Consider the following 14,085-nt stretch of genomic DNA (forward strand, 5'->3'; position numbering starts at 1 on the left):
CTATGTAAACACAATCAAGAAACAGCTGAGGGTATCTGGGATGCCTATAAACAAATACCAGTGCATGCAGTCACTGAGAACAAGGTTAAACAAAAACGCATGGGAAATCAGAAATATACAGATAGGATAAGTGAGGGAACACACACATGCGCGCGCGCACACACACACACACACACACATATATATAAGAGATAGAAGGGAACAAAAACTCATGCAGCCGTTGACATCTCTGTTCCCTTTACCTAAAAAAAAAAAAAAAATAATAAAATAAAAAAAAAATAAAAATAAAAAATAGAAAATAAAAATCATGCAGCTGTTGAACTCCTGTGTTCCCTTAAAAGAATACAGCTTTACAAAAGAAATGTCTGTACATGTGCTACTGGTAAAATAAACTGTACAGAATTCACATATCAGTGTTTACTATTGAGCTGTAAAACTCTCTTTATAACCGTATTTATTTATTAATATCGCATGAATCAATGTTCATATATTAAAACCTCCATAAGAAGTTTATGTAACTGTATTAGTTCAGTAGTAACCTCCTTAAGCCTTCTTAAAAGAAAAAAAAAAAACACCCGTGGGGAAATTTTTCTAACTGTAAACTCAAATTGCAACTCAAACAGTAAATAATTGGCCATCTTGAAATGCAGCTGTTGCGGATTCATCTTGCATTTCTATGGCCACAGTTTTATAAGTTATTAAAAAAAGTTCTGAATATAATTTGCAGATTCCACAACTGTTATTCAGATGCAGCTCAGTCAACTCTTGATGACGTCTGTACAGGCATCTAAAAATATTCAGAAGTGATGCTATTCACGTTTTCTATGCTTCAAACTTAATGATAAGGGATGCTTTTTGAAACCTGCTGTTCACCAAACTGTTGATCTGTAGCCAAGATCTTCAAAGTTAATGTAGCAGTTTTCATCTGGTGAAATGCTGATTTTTTCACAGCTGCCTTTAGCTATAAAAATTTACTTATATACAAGCATATATATATATTCATAATCAAAAACTCAGCCAAAGCTCTGTAACACTGGAATACTTTGTTACGCTATTTGGACAAAACTTACACTGCACAAAGCTGCAGAAGCTAACCGTGTATTTCTTAAAACTTCCAGTTACCAGCATTGGTACAGATGATACAGCCACATTCTTCTGTTTATGTTCTTAATCTTCTATCTACTGTCTTCACACACATTCCCCTCCCCCCTCAACTCATCCTCTGCAGAGTAAAATCTTTCATGGTCCAAGATATGAAGATTTACAAGTTAACAAAAATAAATAAGACTGGTGGTGAAAGATTTCTTAGCCTTCCAGTTATTTGGCAACATACAGAACGAAATCTCTAGATGATCTTTTAAATTCAAAATTTAACGTATCTTCCTTTAAATTCTACTAAAACAGGATCTCCACAAGAGGCCTACAAAACAAGGCTAAGTTTGAAGCAAAGGTGACACAGTCACCACTTTAAAAAAAGTGACTGATCAGAATATAAAACACTGTCCTAGTTAGCAGCTTTAGTGTACATCAGTTTGGTGCCATCAAGCTAGATGCTACATTCACAAATCACACAAAATATGTAAGAAATAGTCCTGGAGAAAAAAAAAAAGAATTTAGAACTATGTAACTCATCACTCTGTACTTTTACAGGTCTGTTCGGGTGATTTATTTTCACTGTCCTCCTGTGCCTCAGTATGTACGGCTGTGGGTTGCACAGTCACTGTCACAGTATCACTGCTTCTCGTGTGAGTGGGGGACTGTTGTGGAGAAACTGGTGGATGACTACCACAACTACACCCCATGCTGGTACTATCTACTGCTGATATAGGACCTGGAGAACGACGGCCATTTGAAGATGTTCCACACTGCTGAGGCAAAGAATGAGTAGGGGGCTGTTGCGATGAGGTAGGATAGGGTCCTGTACTGTCTAAAGCAGCAGGGGAAGGAGGACTCAAACGGGGAGATGATCCTTGCCCTTGCCATGATGCCCTGTCTTCAGTGGGAGGGCTATCACCATCCTCTGACATTTGTTCTTCTGGTTCCTGTAAAATCATAAAATGAAAAAGGTTAAAGTTCAAATATAAGTATGCTTTAGGAAAGTGATAAATTACAGGAGTAATGAAAAATAAGAATGCAAATGTATTAATTTTACTTACATATCTGCATTAAATAATTATATTTATTAAGAGATTCTTTTTCTTGTTTTCTAATCTCTGTGGATAATCAATGTGGAACTGCATATTACAAACAGACTTGCACTAAAAGAAATTAACAGTCTGGTGTCAATTTTTGAAAAACTGGAATTACTGTTAGGCATGTTTTGGTTTTGGCTAACCTAGTGTGCTTTTGCAATTTCGACATTGTGGAGATTATGCATGAGAACACATCACGAGAACTACTTCCTCATGTAGGATTATTCTTGCACTGCATTGTCTGAAATTTTCAGCAGTGGCACTAATACTGATATAAATATGACACTGAATAAGAAAACAAAAGGACATAAGTCATAAATTATACTTATAATTCTATGATGTGACAATGCACAATTTTGAGATCAATGGATTGAAATCAAATATATCAAAGAACCGGTGGGGTAGTAATTCTTGCAAGAGGACTAGAATTCCTTTCCTAATATAACAACCTTCATTTTGAGGTCACTAAATGTACTTTGCTGTTTGACAAACCATGCTACTAAGTTTGGAAGAGGCCATATAACTTATAGTAAGTCAGCCCCAAAACTATCTAGTGAATTGAGGGCAAAATAATTTTGAAAATATCAACTGATACATGTGATTTCATGATTGAAATAAACTTAATTAGATGGAGAACAATCCAGAGTAGGATTGTTTTAAGTAGTGCACAAAAACAGGTTAAAAGGGTAGAAATTTTTTGCAAGAGTCACTGTTGGATGCAATAAAGTTAGACCATAAAGTTATCATAATTTCTGCTAATTGCAAGAGATCATACTTGTGAGATGCTAATGCTATCTGAATTCGAGAAGTTATCAAACAAACCAATGTAGGCAAAATGATAAAACTACAAAAAAAAGTGGGGGATGAAAAAAATAAAATGATAAGCAAAATCCAATACTCCCAGGGAAGCACAGAATCTTGCAAAAGGTAAGCAACATTTGCTGTCTGGAATAATGCAAGAAAACTTACCCATGCAGTGGTCTTAGGTCAAATACTGCTACCTTTAAGAGTGTGGCGGAAAATTACTGACTTGTCAGTCTAACTTCAGTAGTAAGGAAAATCATGGAGGCAATGATCGAGGATGGAATTTTCAGGATCATTTGGATAGAAATGGAATTCTAAAGTATACGCAGCATGGTTCTGTAAAGGGAAAATCATGTTTAACAAATCTGGTTAGCTATTTTGACAGGGTCACTTGTGAGCTGGATTTAGGGAATAATTTTGACATTGCTTATTTGGATTTCAGCAAAGCACATGAGCAGTTACTTTATAAGCTGAAACAGGTTGGAATCACAGGGAAAATCCTTAGATTGATTTTCAGGGCAGGAGGCAGAAGGTTGTGATAAATGGTTATTCCTCAGATTGGGTCAATGTAAGAAGTGGGTTTCCCAAGGATCAGTATTGTGACCATTGTTGTTTTTGATTTTCTTAATTAACATCGATGAAGGGATAGAGAGCATGATGTCTCAATTTGCAGATGATGTAAAGATTGGTAGAGTAGTTAATGATCACCGCCAAGCAGAGCTTCTTCAGAGTAACCTAGATAGACTTCAGGGATGACCAGAAAAGTGGAAAATGCTTTAATCCAGAAAAGTGCAAAAGTCTTACACCTGAGGAAAGTAACCCCAAAATAACTTACACACTTGGTGGAAGAAAGGGACTTTGGAGTTATGATACGGTCAGGCATGAAGTTCTCTGAGCATTGTAGACAGGCTGCAAGGAAGGCCCATGGTGTCCTATCGATGATTTAGCGAACATTTGCTAGTAGAGATAAGGATATCATAATCCCATTATATAAGTCTATTGTTAGACCACACTTGGAATATTGTGTTCAAGTGCAGAGACGGCACCTAAAAAAAGACATCGAGCTTCTTGAAAGGTAGACACCTCACAGGCAACTTGATTGAGGTGTTTAAGGCTCTGAGAGGCAATAGTAAAATGAATGAGCATGAATTTTTCAAGGTTATAAATGATTCTAGAACTAGGGATCAAATTCAAGTTATGGGGAGAGATGTTTAGACTGGATTGCAGGAAGTTTTATTTTAGCCAGCGAGTTATAAATTACAGGAATAAGTTATCTACATGGGTGGTAGAGGCTGACAGTTTGGGGAAATTCAAAGGTCAGCTGGATTGTTACCTATGGGAGGAGGGAAATGCATAAGTTGTCTAATTCCTTTTCTCTTATTATTATTTATTTTTGCATCACATGGCCATTACTAATACTAATAGCTCTCACTATGAGAGGTAGTTTCCTCTTGGATGGTAATCTGTGTTTATACTCGTTTGGTTGTACTTCAATTACATCTTGCCTTGGTTGCTTCTTTGGTGCTTGATCATCTGACATGATTTTAAGCAGAACTGTTATTGGGGTGTTATTGGTGTGGTCTACTAAACTTGGCATGGAAACAGGGCAGTGTTTTGCAAGTACATAGTGTTCATCCTGCAAATTATATACTGGGGGTGGGCCGATACCTCCAATTGAATTACCACAGCTTGGTGATTTGGGTACACTCTGGCATAGTTAACTTGATTTATTTTCTAGTTTCATGATGTGACTTAATTTTCAATCAGACCTTGAAAAATTCCTTTCTTTGCATACCTCTTAATTCACCTTTTTCTCCCCATCAGTTTATCATATAGCACACGATTTCAAGTTAGCCAGATAACTGCTCTTGCAATCTGGACATTGTAGAGATATGTTTGTGAAATAATTTTTTGAAACTGCAGTTTGTACACATAGCTTTGTATCTACATGTTGGCGAGCCCAATGTGTTATGGGGGGGGGGGTCAAAAAGCAACTCATATGTGAGATGACTTTAATTGGGATTCTAGTTATGGATGACAGTTTCAATAATAGCTCAATGTTTTGCTTCCATAGTTTGTATCAATACATCTCAAGGCTAAATTGGTAAAATGACTCCAGTGTAGAGTTGTTTTACCATTTTTGGTAATCCTATTGCATTCTGTACACACACTGAGATGGTGAAAGGCAAGAGATCTTATAAGCTAAGTTGGCAAGGAATGCATTATCAAGAATGCTGATAGTTCTAGCTTGTTCATAAAATTTTTTCATATCTTGAAGATGGAGATGGGGGGGGGATTGTGATCTATTTGATGAATGTCACTATGTAGAGAGCTCATTGACTATAGTGGTGGCTATGTATTGTATTGATTATAGTGGTGGCTATGTAATCCATTTTCACTTCTTTTAGCAGTGGTTAGATTTACTGGCTAGGTTTTCAGTCCCACCACATGGCAGCAAGGGCAATGCTCACCAGGAAACAAGCAATAAAAGTGATATGTTGCTAGTGGATGGTAGTAATTTCATGAGCATGAAGGACTTTATGAAAGCTAGTACTCATACTAAAAAAAAAAAATCACAATCAGGGCTGGTGCAGTAGTAACATAGTTTTCAAAAACCAATTCTATATAAGTAACATGAATTTTTATTTTAACGGTACAATATGGCATTTTCTGTTTGACACCAGTTTTTGCAATCTATACTGTGACTTACGATATATGAATTTTCTTGAAATTTTGTTAATAAATTGAAAAACACATTAAGGAAGAATATATATATATTTTTTTCAAAAACTTTATTCCAAAGAGTGCAGAGTTTTTCTTTTCATGCAAATGAAAATATAATGAACAACTAGTAAGGGCCAAAATATCAGAATGTCTTCCTGATTTCTTGGTTAATTTTCCAGATATTGATTAGAACTTGTGAGTTGGTTACTTGCACAGTCACACAAATTTAGTGGGACTGTTTTCTACAGTAGCATGTTAGAGAGGCAACAAGAAAAAGACCTGATTATCAGCAACGACTCTTCATGCATTAAGTCTCCACATAAAGGAACCACCAGGTGGCAGTGATCATAATATATTTATGTGGGATTTAAAGGAATGGTAAAATTTCGTAACTTACCTTTCAAACTGTTTGTTGATAATACATCATGTGGAAAGAAACTGATTAAAAACTGCTAAAATATTGAATGGAATAAAGTGCACCTTTCTCAATGCTTGTCATGTTTCCATTAAAAATAACTGCTGAACCAAGAGCCTGAACAATGGGATTTTGTTGCTGTACTCTGTTGGCAACATGTTGCTAGTACTTGATATATTGGCAATATGTTAGCACTTCTACATTTCAAATAAATTGCTCCCAACTCTATGATTCTCCCATAATTAATCTTAACAGTGTGCAATCTCTTGCTGCTTCCTTCAAATTTATTGGGTATATGCCATCAACTACAAGAGCTTTATTTGCTTTCATGCATTATATCATTAAAGGTATTCCATAATTCTAATGTATCCACCCTCTATGTGCTATATCTCCGATGAGAGATGCCAAGTAGCACTATAAGCTGTCAATCTTCTGTCTTGAAATTGAAACCCATGCTTTTGCCTTTAACAACTGCCACCTCTCTCCTCATCATCCAACTTAGAACTCCATAATAGTCTTGTGATATCATCTGGTTTGTGGGTGATGATTGGGTCTAGAATATATTGTCCCTAGAACTTTCCTATAAATCTTGTTCCCCACAGTAAAGTTCCAACCATGGGGAACATTGCTCACCCACTTCATCTGCATGTAGAGGCTCTTGTCATAATTTCCTGGTCTGTAAATTGCTATCACTCTCATTATACATTTTCTTCCAATTAACTCTCACCGTGAAGACTCAATAGCAAATAAAACTTCTGAATCTGCAACAAGTTTCTGTCATGTTTAGGTTGCTTTTGATAAGAAGCATGACTCCTTCTATCATCCCTGTTCTTTCTAAGTATATTGTACATACTATAGTAAACTTATCATCTCCTATTTCTGGCCTCTGAATAAAAATGCACAGTGTGCTGTTGTCTCAAACTTTGTATTCAATTACTTTAGACAAAGCCATACTTTGATTTCCATGTTTTGAATTAACACTCAGCAATTCATAATATGGTTATTTGGTGTTCTTGATTTAGTGGGTCTTGATCACTAGACTGTCCAAAGCACATTTAACTCCTATTTTTCAGTAACACCACATTTCCATTAGTTCTATTATGTCAGTGTCACCATTGGATATCCTAACCAAGAGTTCAAATTCACTCATTTTATTGATGGTGAAAATGGAATGATGAATTTCATCTTTTCCCACTCTCATGAATGAAAATGTGACTGCTAATTTCAAGTGATACTACCACATGATTACATTCACTAAATGCAAAGGTGACACACCGATGGAGAAAAAAGAGCCGAGCCACTTTTGGGGAATTCTGAAACTGCTTCAATGTCAAGAATACAAGAGAAAACTTTGCGATTACCTGCAGTGAAGTCACTTTCTAGTGCATGAATGCTAGATGAAGGAAGTTATGCTTTGAATGTGTTTCAGATTTCCCTGGTACAAGAGGAGACACTCAAAAAAAAAAAAAAAAAAATCGGATTGGAGTTTGATTTTAAAGCTCTTAATAAACACACAAAAAGCAGTGTATAGAAAGGAACAAAAGGCAGTATAAGAATAAAAATAAATTGTCTATTTTATATATGTGTATACATAGTGTGTAAAAAATTAAAAACACATGGTAATCATTGGATAAAATCTGACTGAGCGTTATATGGCTCAGGCAGATGATTAAAAAAAGCAGATATAACTTATTATATCTGCTTTTAAAAATTATTATTTTTAAAAATTATGTATTATTTGCCTGTAGTCTGTATAGGGGACTGACAGGCCAAGATTATTTGTGAGTTCCTGGTGTACTCAATAGAGATGAAGGTAGATGGAAGATGGAGTATAAGCCTTCATTATTTCTTAAGGGAGAAGTCATATGATGGTACATGAGCATGCCAGATGGGAGTTGCCTTGGTGTTCGGGCAACTCTGTCTACTGTAAGATGAAGGTCTTTGAATAGCTCTTGACATGAATACTATATGGATACCAGCATGGCTTAAAAACATATTTCCATGAGGGGTAGTCTGGCAGAGAGTTCAGCTTAAAAGCATATTGAAAAGACAACTGTGTTTGCCAAAGTAACAAAAATGGTTTGTTTCCTTTCAGACAAGAGATGTTCTGAACGGATCAGTAGAAATATGAATAGCCTGATGATGAATGAAGTCAAGCCAGCGAAGGACTCTTTATTGGAGTATGGACTTGGCACACCCAGGGTCCTGAGCTGGATATCATCATTCTTCTCTTCTTGGTGATTCCCTTCTACTTCTCTCTCTCTCTGAGTAACTTGGAAATTTTTTTTTTAGCTGGTGCAGCATAAGCCTCAGGCTTCCTTGCACTATATAGCTAATAATAATAATAATAATAATTTCTGGCAGATGTATATACCTGAGATCCATAATCTACTTTTGACTGGACAAGTGCACGATACAGACAAAGTGTGTTTGTCTGAACCTCATGAAGTAGAGGGGGGGGGGAGAGAGAGAGAGAGAGCGCAAGAGCATAGACAATATTCAATTTTTTCATGCATTTCGTGTGGAGATGATGAATACGTTGAAGAACTGTCAACTTTTTGTCAAATGAGTCCCAATAATTAAGTCTTCATTACTACTGGAATAGTGCTCTGTCCAAGCCACAATTCAGGTTCAAAGTGAAGGTTATGCTTGTTAAAATAAATGCAGCAACCAGTCTTCTGTGGTGAGAATCTGAAACCACCAGTCATTGTCCAGGAGTTGAGGTGATCAATGGCTTGTTGCAGTTGTCTCTCAATAACCATCCTGTTGCATGACAGGGAGAATATCCTAAAGTTATTGACAGAGAGGGCACTGTTTATGGTTGCAGGAAGTTGTTTGCTAATGGAGTTTACTTTAATGGCAAAAAGCATAACACTTAAAACAGATCCTTGAGGTGCTCCTCCTCTTGGCAAAAGGATTGTGAGAGGGTTAATCATACACAAACACACAGAAAGAATGACAAGGTAAAAAGTTTTTAATAAAAACTGGAAGGTATCTCTTAGACTTTTAAAAGATCAAATCTGCAAGCTGCATCATAAACTTCTTCCATACTACATTAGTGTGCTCATTTTAGACAAGCATCTTGGATAGATGTTTCCAGTCTAATTAAGTGGTCTAAAGTGGACCTGTTTCTTTGAAAGTCACACAATTCTAAGTACCACATAAGATGAGCATTGATCATTCTCTCCAATATTTTTCACAAACAGCTAAGCAGAGAAATATGACAGTAGTTTGTTGGAAATTTAGGATCCTTTCCTAGATTTGCAAAGGCAAGGACAGTTGCCTTGCAGTAGGTGACCTCTGGAAACTGCTCCTCAAGGATGATTTTGTTGTTCAGGAAGAGCAGGTGGTCTATGGATTTTGGAAAAATGAGTTTAATCATTTCATAATGGACATCAGGTCCAAGGGCACTTACTTCGTAAAGGTGAGAACTGTTTTTAGCTCGTAAATGGCCCATTATATGGGTAAACAACCTTTGATGTAAAATTAAGAGTCTGTTTTTAATTTTTTTTTGTTTGAGAACAAGGAACTCTGGGGAATATTTTGGTTCATTTTGGGTGTTACTGGCACAATAGTGACTGAGGCTATAATTCAACAAAACCAGATTGTGTAAAAATAACAGGTAAAACTAACAGCAACTTGACGAATTAGGTCATTATGTCAAAAAAAGTATATGGATAAAAATATGCACTAAAGGTATAAAAGGGACATTTTATAAATGAGAGTAAAAAAGGAATGTGATCATTGTCAGATAACATCAGACTGAGTATCAGATGATTAAGAGCAGTAAAATATAAAACATGTCATGTCTATAATGTGGACACTTGGATAAAATCTGTTGAATTGTTAAAAATGTGTCACAATTCTCATACATAAGGTCACCATCTAACCTCAGCAAGAATGAGTGTGTAAGATGACTATGTCCTATGCAGAGGCAAGCAAGAATAACTTCCTCCCTACGATTCCTGTGCAGATTAGATTATTGCTATTGGGTGAGTAATTTATAGTTCATTACCTGCCTGTAGTCTCTACAGGGGACTAACAGGCTATGACTGTTCTGGGATTGTGGTGTTCTGGCTTGTTCTTGTGCTTTCTGTGGTTTTTTTTTTTTTTTTTTTTTTTTTTTTTTACACTGAATTTCAGTAGTGGTGGAGGACTAGTAGGTATTGATATTGGAGTTACAGCTGACTCAGTTTTCTGTGTGGGATTTTAAGAACTCAGTAGCTATTTATGGAAATGGGCATGAATAACACTTTCAGCAGTATAGTTATTTTCATTTATGTCCCAATGGAAAACTTCTTTGCAACCTTTTTAGCATTGCCTTACTGCCATTTACTGGTTTTACTGCTTTTCTTGTCTCCTGGTATGAGATATTGAGCTCTACTTAAGTCTTTGTATTTCTTTTCCTTCCTTCTACTTCTGACATGCTCATGAATGTGCAGGGTGCTCTCCTTGGCAGTTGATACAGGTGGGTTTTTGTAGCAGAAGATGATGTAATTTCATGGTCCTTTGTACCAAACCAATCGAATGAAAGGGCACCATGGTAAGCTATTTGCAAGTGTCCATATTTTTAACACTTAAAGCATCTTAAGGGATGATATATGGCTGTACTGGGTGATACAAGTATCTTGCTGTGGGAGAACAAGAGATATTGGCATACTGAAAGTAACAATGAAGTTTCTATTCAAGACCAGATTTACATCCTTAGATATAAACATTTGTTTTGCAGATGTAGCTCTTTCAGATTTTAGCTACAAACAGATTTCCTCTTCAGACTTTAAGAGGATCCCATTCAGATATCATATTCCAAAATGTGTTCAACATCTTCTGACGTGTTATTGATGTGTAGACATGTACAGTATCTTATGTAGGATACAGAAACCACCACCACTTCAGCAAAGAGGCCCAAAACTGAAACCCTATAAGCTCCAATGCCTAGGTATCTGATAATTCACTCAACTGGTATGAAGCCCATAGGGAAAATTTTGCTCTTCTTTATTCAGAAGGGTTGGGGGCTCCCTCTCAAATATGTAAAATGACTGCATTCTTGGGACATTCAGAGAAGCGCTGCAAACAGCTTCTCTGAGCCACTGCCATTGAGGGAATGCCAATTACAGTAACATTACAGGCAATTACACACATTTCTGGTCTTTTAACCATTTAGTGTCACAAAGTTAATGTTAGGTGCCTTTAGGAATCTTCAGGCCTTGACTTCTGAATTTTAAGTTGCTGGAATGTACACCGTCTGTGATTCGCTTTTCCAAGTTGGCTGGTTGGGGTTTTAGTGATATGTTAGTAATAAAGGCTATGTTGATCCAAAAACCAGGTCATATAAAAGATAAAAGCATGAAAGATTTTGGTGACTTAAGGAATTTGGTCATTATGTCAAAAGGTATGTGGATAAAAAGCCAGTAGAACAAATATCTTATCTTATCTTCCTTCAGATTAGGCAATCTGCCTGTTCCGATCTCAAAGAGGTCTGCCCATCTTTTATTGGTCTTCCTCTGTCTCTTTTTCCTTTTGCTCTATAGGTGTAAGCTAATTTAGGGAATCTATTATCTTCCATCATTTCTACATGTTATTTCCATCTTTGTCTATATTTATAATTTTTTTGTTAATTGAGTAAATCTTTAATTCCTTTCTAATATTTACGTTTGGTATTTTATCTAATTTTGTACATCCTTTAACATATCTTCAAAATTTCATTTCTGCAACTTGTATTCTATTACTGTCTCTTTGTTTTGGTATCCATGTTTCAGAACCGTAAAGAAGTGTGTTACTGCCATTACTTTGTAAAATTTCAATTGTGTTTCTTTCCTTGTTTTTTTAGCCACAATTCTTTTTATTGTTCCATATATATTTTGAAATTTTGCCAATTTCTGGTTCATAGCTTCTTCAACATCACATGTTATATCACATCCTAGATATTTAAAATGTTTTACTTGTTCTAATATTTTATTGTCTATAACTATTTTTGTTCTCACCATATTTTTTCCTTTAAAAGCCATTGTTCTAGTTTTCATTGTTGATATTTTAACTTTATATTCTTCTGTTATTTGGTTTAATTTAAATACTGCTCTTTGTAAATTATCTTCACTATCTTGAATAATTACTTGATCATCTGCAAATAACAGTGTATTAATCCTATTCTTTGTATTTAAATATATCCCTGTATTAATTTTCTCTTTCCATTTACATATCATATACTCGATATATATATGTTAAACAATGTTGGTGACAAGCTACATCCCTGTCTAACTCCTTGATTTATTATACTTTCTTCTGTTAATTTATTACCTCTGTATTATTTTTGTAAGATGCTTTGGGTATCCTTTATTACTCAATATGTCCCATAGTTTTTGTCTGTTTACTCAATCAAATGCTTTTTCGTAATCTATAAATGTTAAATGCGTTTCTAAATTAACCTCCTTTTGTTTTTCTGTTATTTGTTTTAATATAAATATATTATCTGTACATGATCTTCCTTTCCTGAATCCTGCCTGTTCTATTAATATTCATCAGAGATAATTTTAATTATATTATTTATTATTTTGCTATACATTTTATAAAGCGTGTCTCAAAAATACAACGGAATAACTTCAGGAATGAGTTCCTCATATGTAGACAATAAAAATATTTTATATCAACATAGCTCCGGATATGCTTGGATTCCGAGTTATTAACTGAAATGTCTTATCTCCCACAGGTGATTTCCTTCATCACAAGGTACTGATAGAATCTGGTGGTTTTCCATTCCGACCATGTACTCAAATCAGGAGCAAGCGATATGCACTTTATGTACGGTTTGTTGGACGGCAATGCTCTGGAGGCTCGTCATTTGTACCACAAAAGGTTCCCTGAATGAAGATGTCCAGACAGGAAAACGTTTGAAGGTATCCATCGCCGCCTTTGTGAACATGGGACCTTTACACCTCATGCTGCCAACAGAGGACGACCAAGATCTATAACTTCTGAAGTAGAGGGGTGGACCAACTGCCTGGCCTCCACGCTCACCTGATTTAAACCCACTAGATTTCTTCTTGTGGGGCCATTTAAAAGCATTGGTGTATTCGACTCCGGTAGCTGATGTTGAAACTCTCCGCAATTGAATTTTGGTAGATTGTGATGTTTGTTTGTTTGTTATTTGGTTTTTAGGAGCATTAGCAACGAAGGCCATATTGCTCCGGGGATATGCGGTGGTCATTCCCTGACCTTTCTGCATCCTCTGTATTTGGTGGTCACTGGCTCGAACCCCAGTCTAATCAAGAAGCATGTGCATACTGCTCCTGCCCACCTGGCTACGGAGGTGCCGGCAGGTTGTGAGACAATGCAAAACATGCCAGGAATTTGGCATCATCTTCGCGAGTCCATGAGATGTCGATGTGAGGCCTGTATTCAGGCAGAAGGTGGACATTTTGAACAATTACTGTTATTTTGAAGGTCTGTCTATGACACTTAACTGTTCACAAGGTGATGTGAACAGTTAAGTGTCATAGACAGACCTTCAAAACTCGGAAACCAAGAATTTTCGGAACTATGTTGATATAAAATATTTTTATTGTCTACATATGAGGAACTCATTCCTGAAGTTATGCCATGTATTTTTGAGACACCCTGTATATTGTATTTAATATGATAATCCGTTTATAATTCTTTGTATCATTTCTATTTCCTTTTTTAAATATTGAAATAATTTTTGCTATCTTCCATTCTTCTGGTATTTTATATTGTTTCCAACATTTATTAAATAAAGTTAGTATCCTGTCTTTTAAAAAACTTCCTCCATACTTGATCAGTTCTGCATTTATACCATCCATTCCTATTTTTTGTAGCTTTCAATGCCTTTTCGAATTTGTCCTTCATTATCGGATCTATGTCACTAACTGGGTCTAACTGTATCTCTTCTATTTGATATGTTGGATCTTTTGTGTTTTTTCCATTGTTCTTCCT

At 35.8% G+C, this 14,085-nt stretch overlaps 1 protein-coding gene across 4 annotated transcripts in view; it reads right to left on the bottom strand.

Annotated features, from left to right (window-relative positions):
* Positions 1 to 1,004: 1,004 nt before the first annotated feature.
* faf (ubiquitin carboxyl-terminal hydrolase-like faf) overlaps positions 1,005 to 14,085 on the bottom strand; it is a 1,326,265-nt gene continuing 1,313,184 nt past the window's right edge. For all 4 annotated transcript variants that reach the window (XM_090382082.1, XM_090382083.1, XM_090382080.1 and 1 more), the window contains one exon: positions 1,005 to 2,042. In XM_090382082.1, coding sequence (XP_090238208.1) covers positions 1,632 to 2,042 — 411 coding nt within the window. In that variant the 3' untranslated portion in view covers positions 1,005 to 1,631. The remainder of the gene's footprint in view (positions 2,043 to 14,085) is intronic.

This window comes from Mastigoproctus giganteus, chromosome 9 (assembly GCF_048544385.1).
Source record: "Mastigoproctus giganteus isolate SK-2022 chromosome 9, ASM4854438v1, whole genome shotgun sequence".
Taxonomy (NCBI): domain Eukaryota; kingdom Metazoa; phylum Arthropoda; class Arachnida; order Uropygi; family Thelyphonidae; genus Mastigoproctus; species Mastigoproctus giganteus.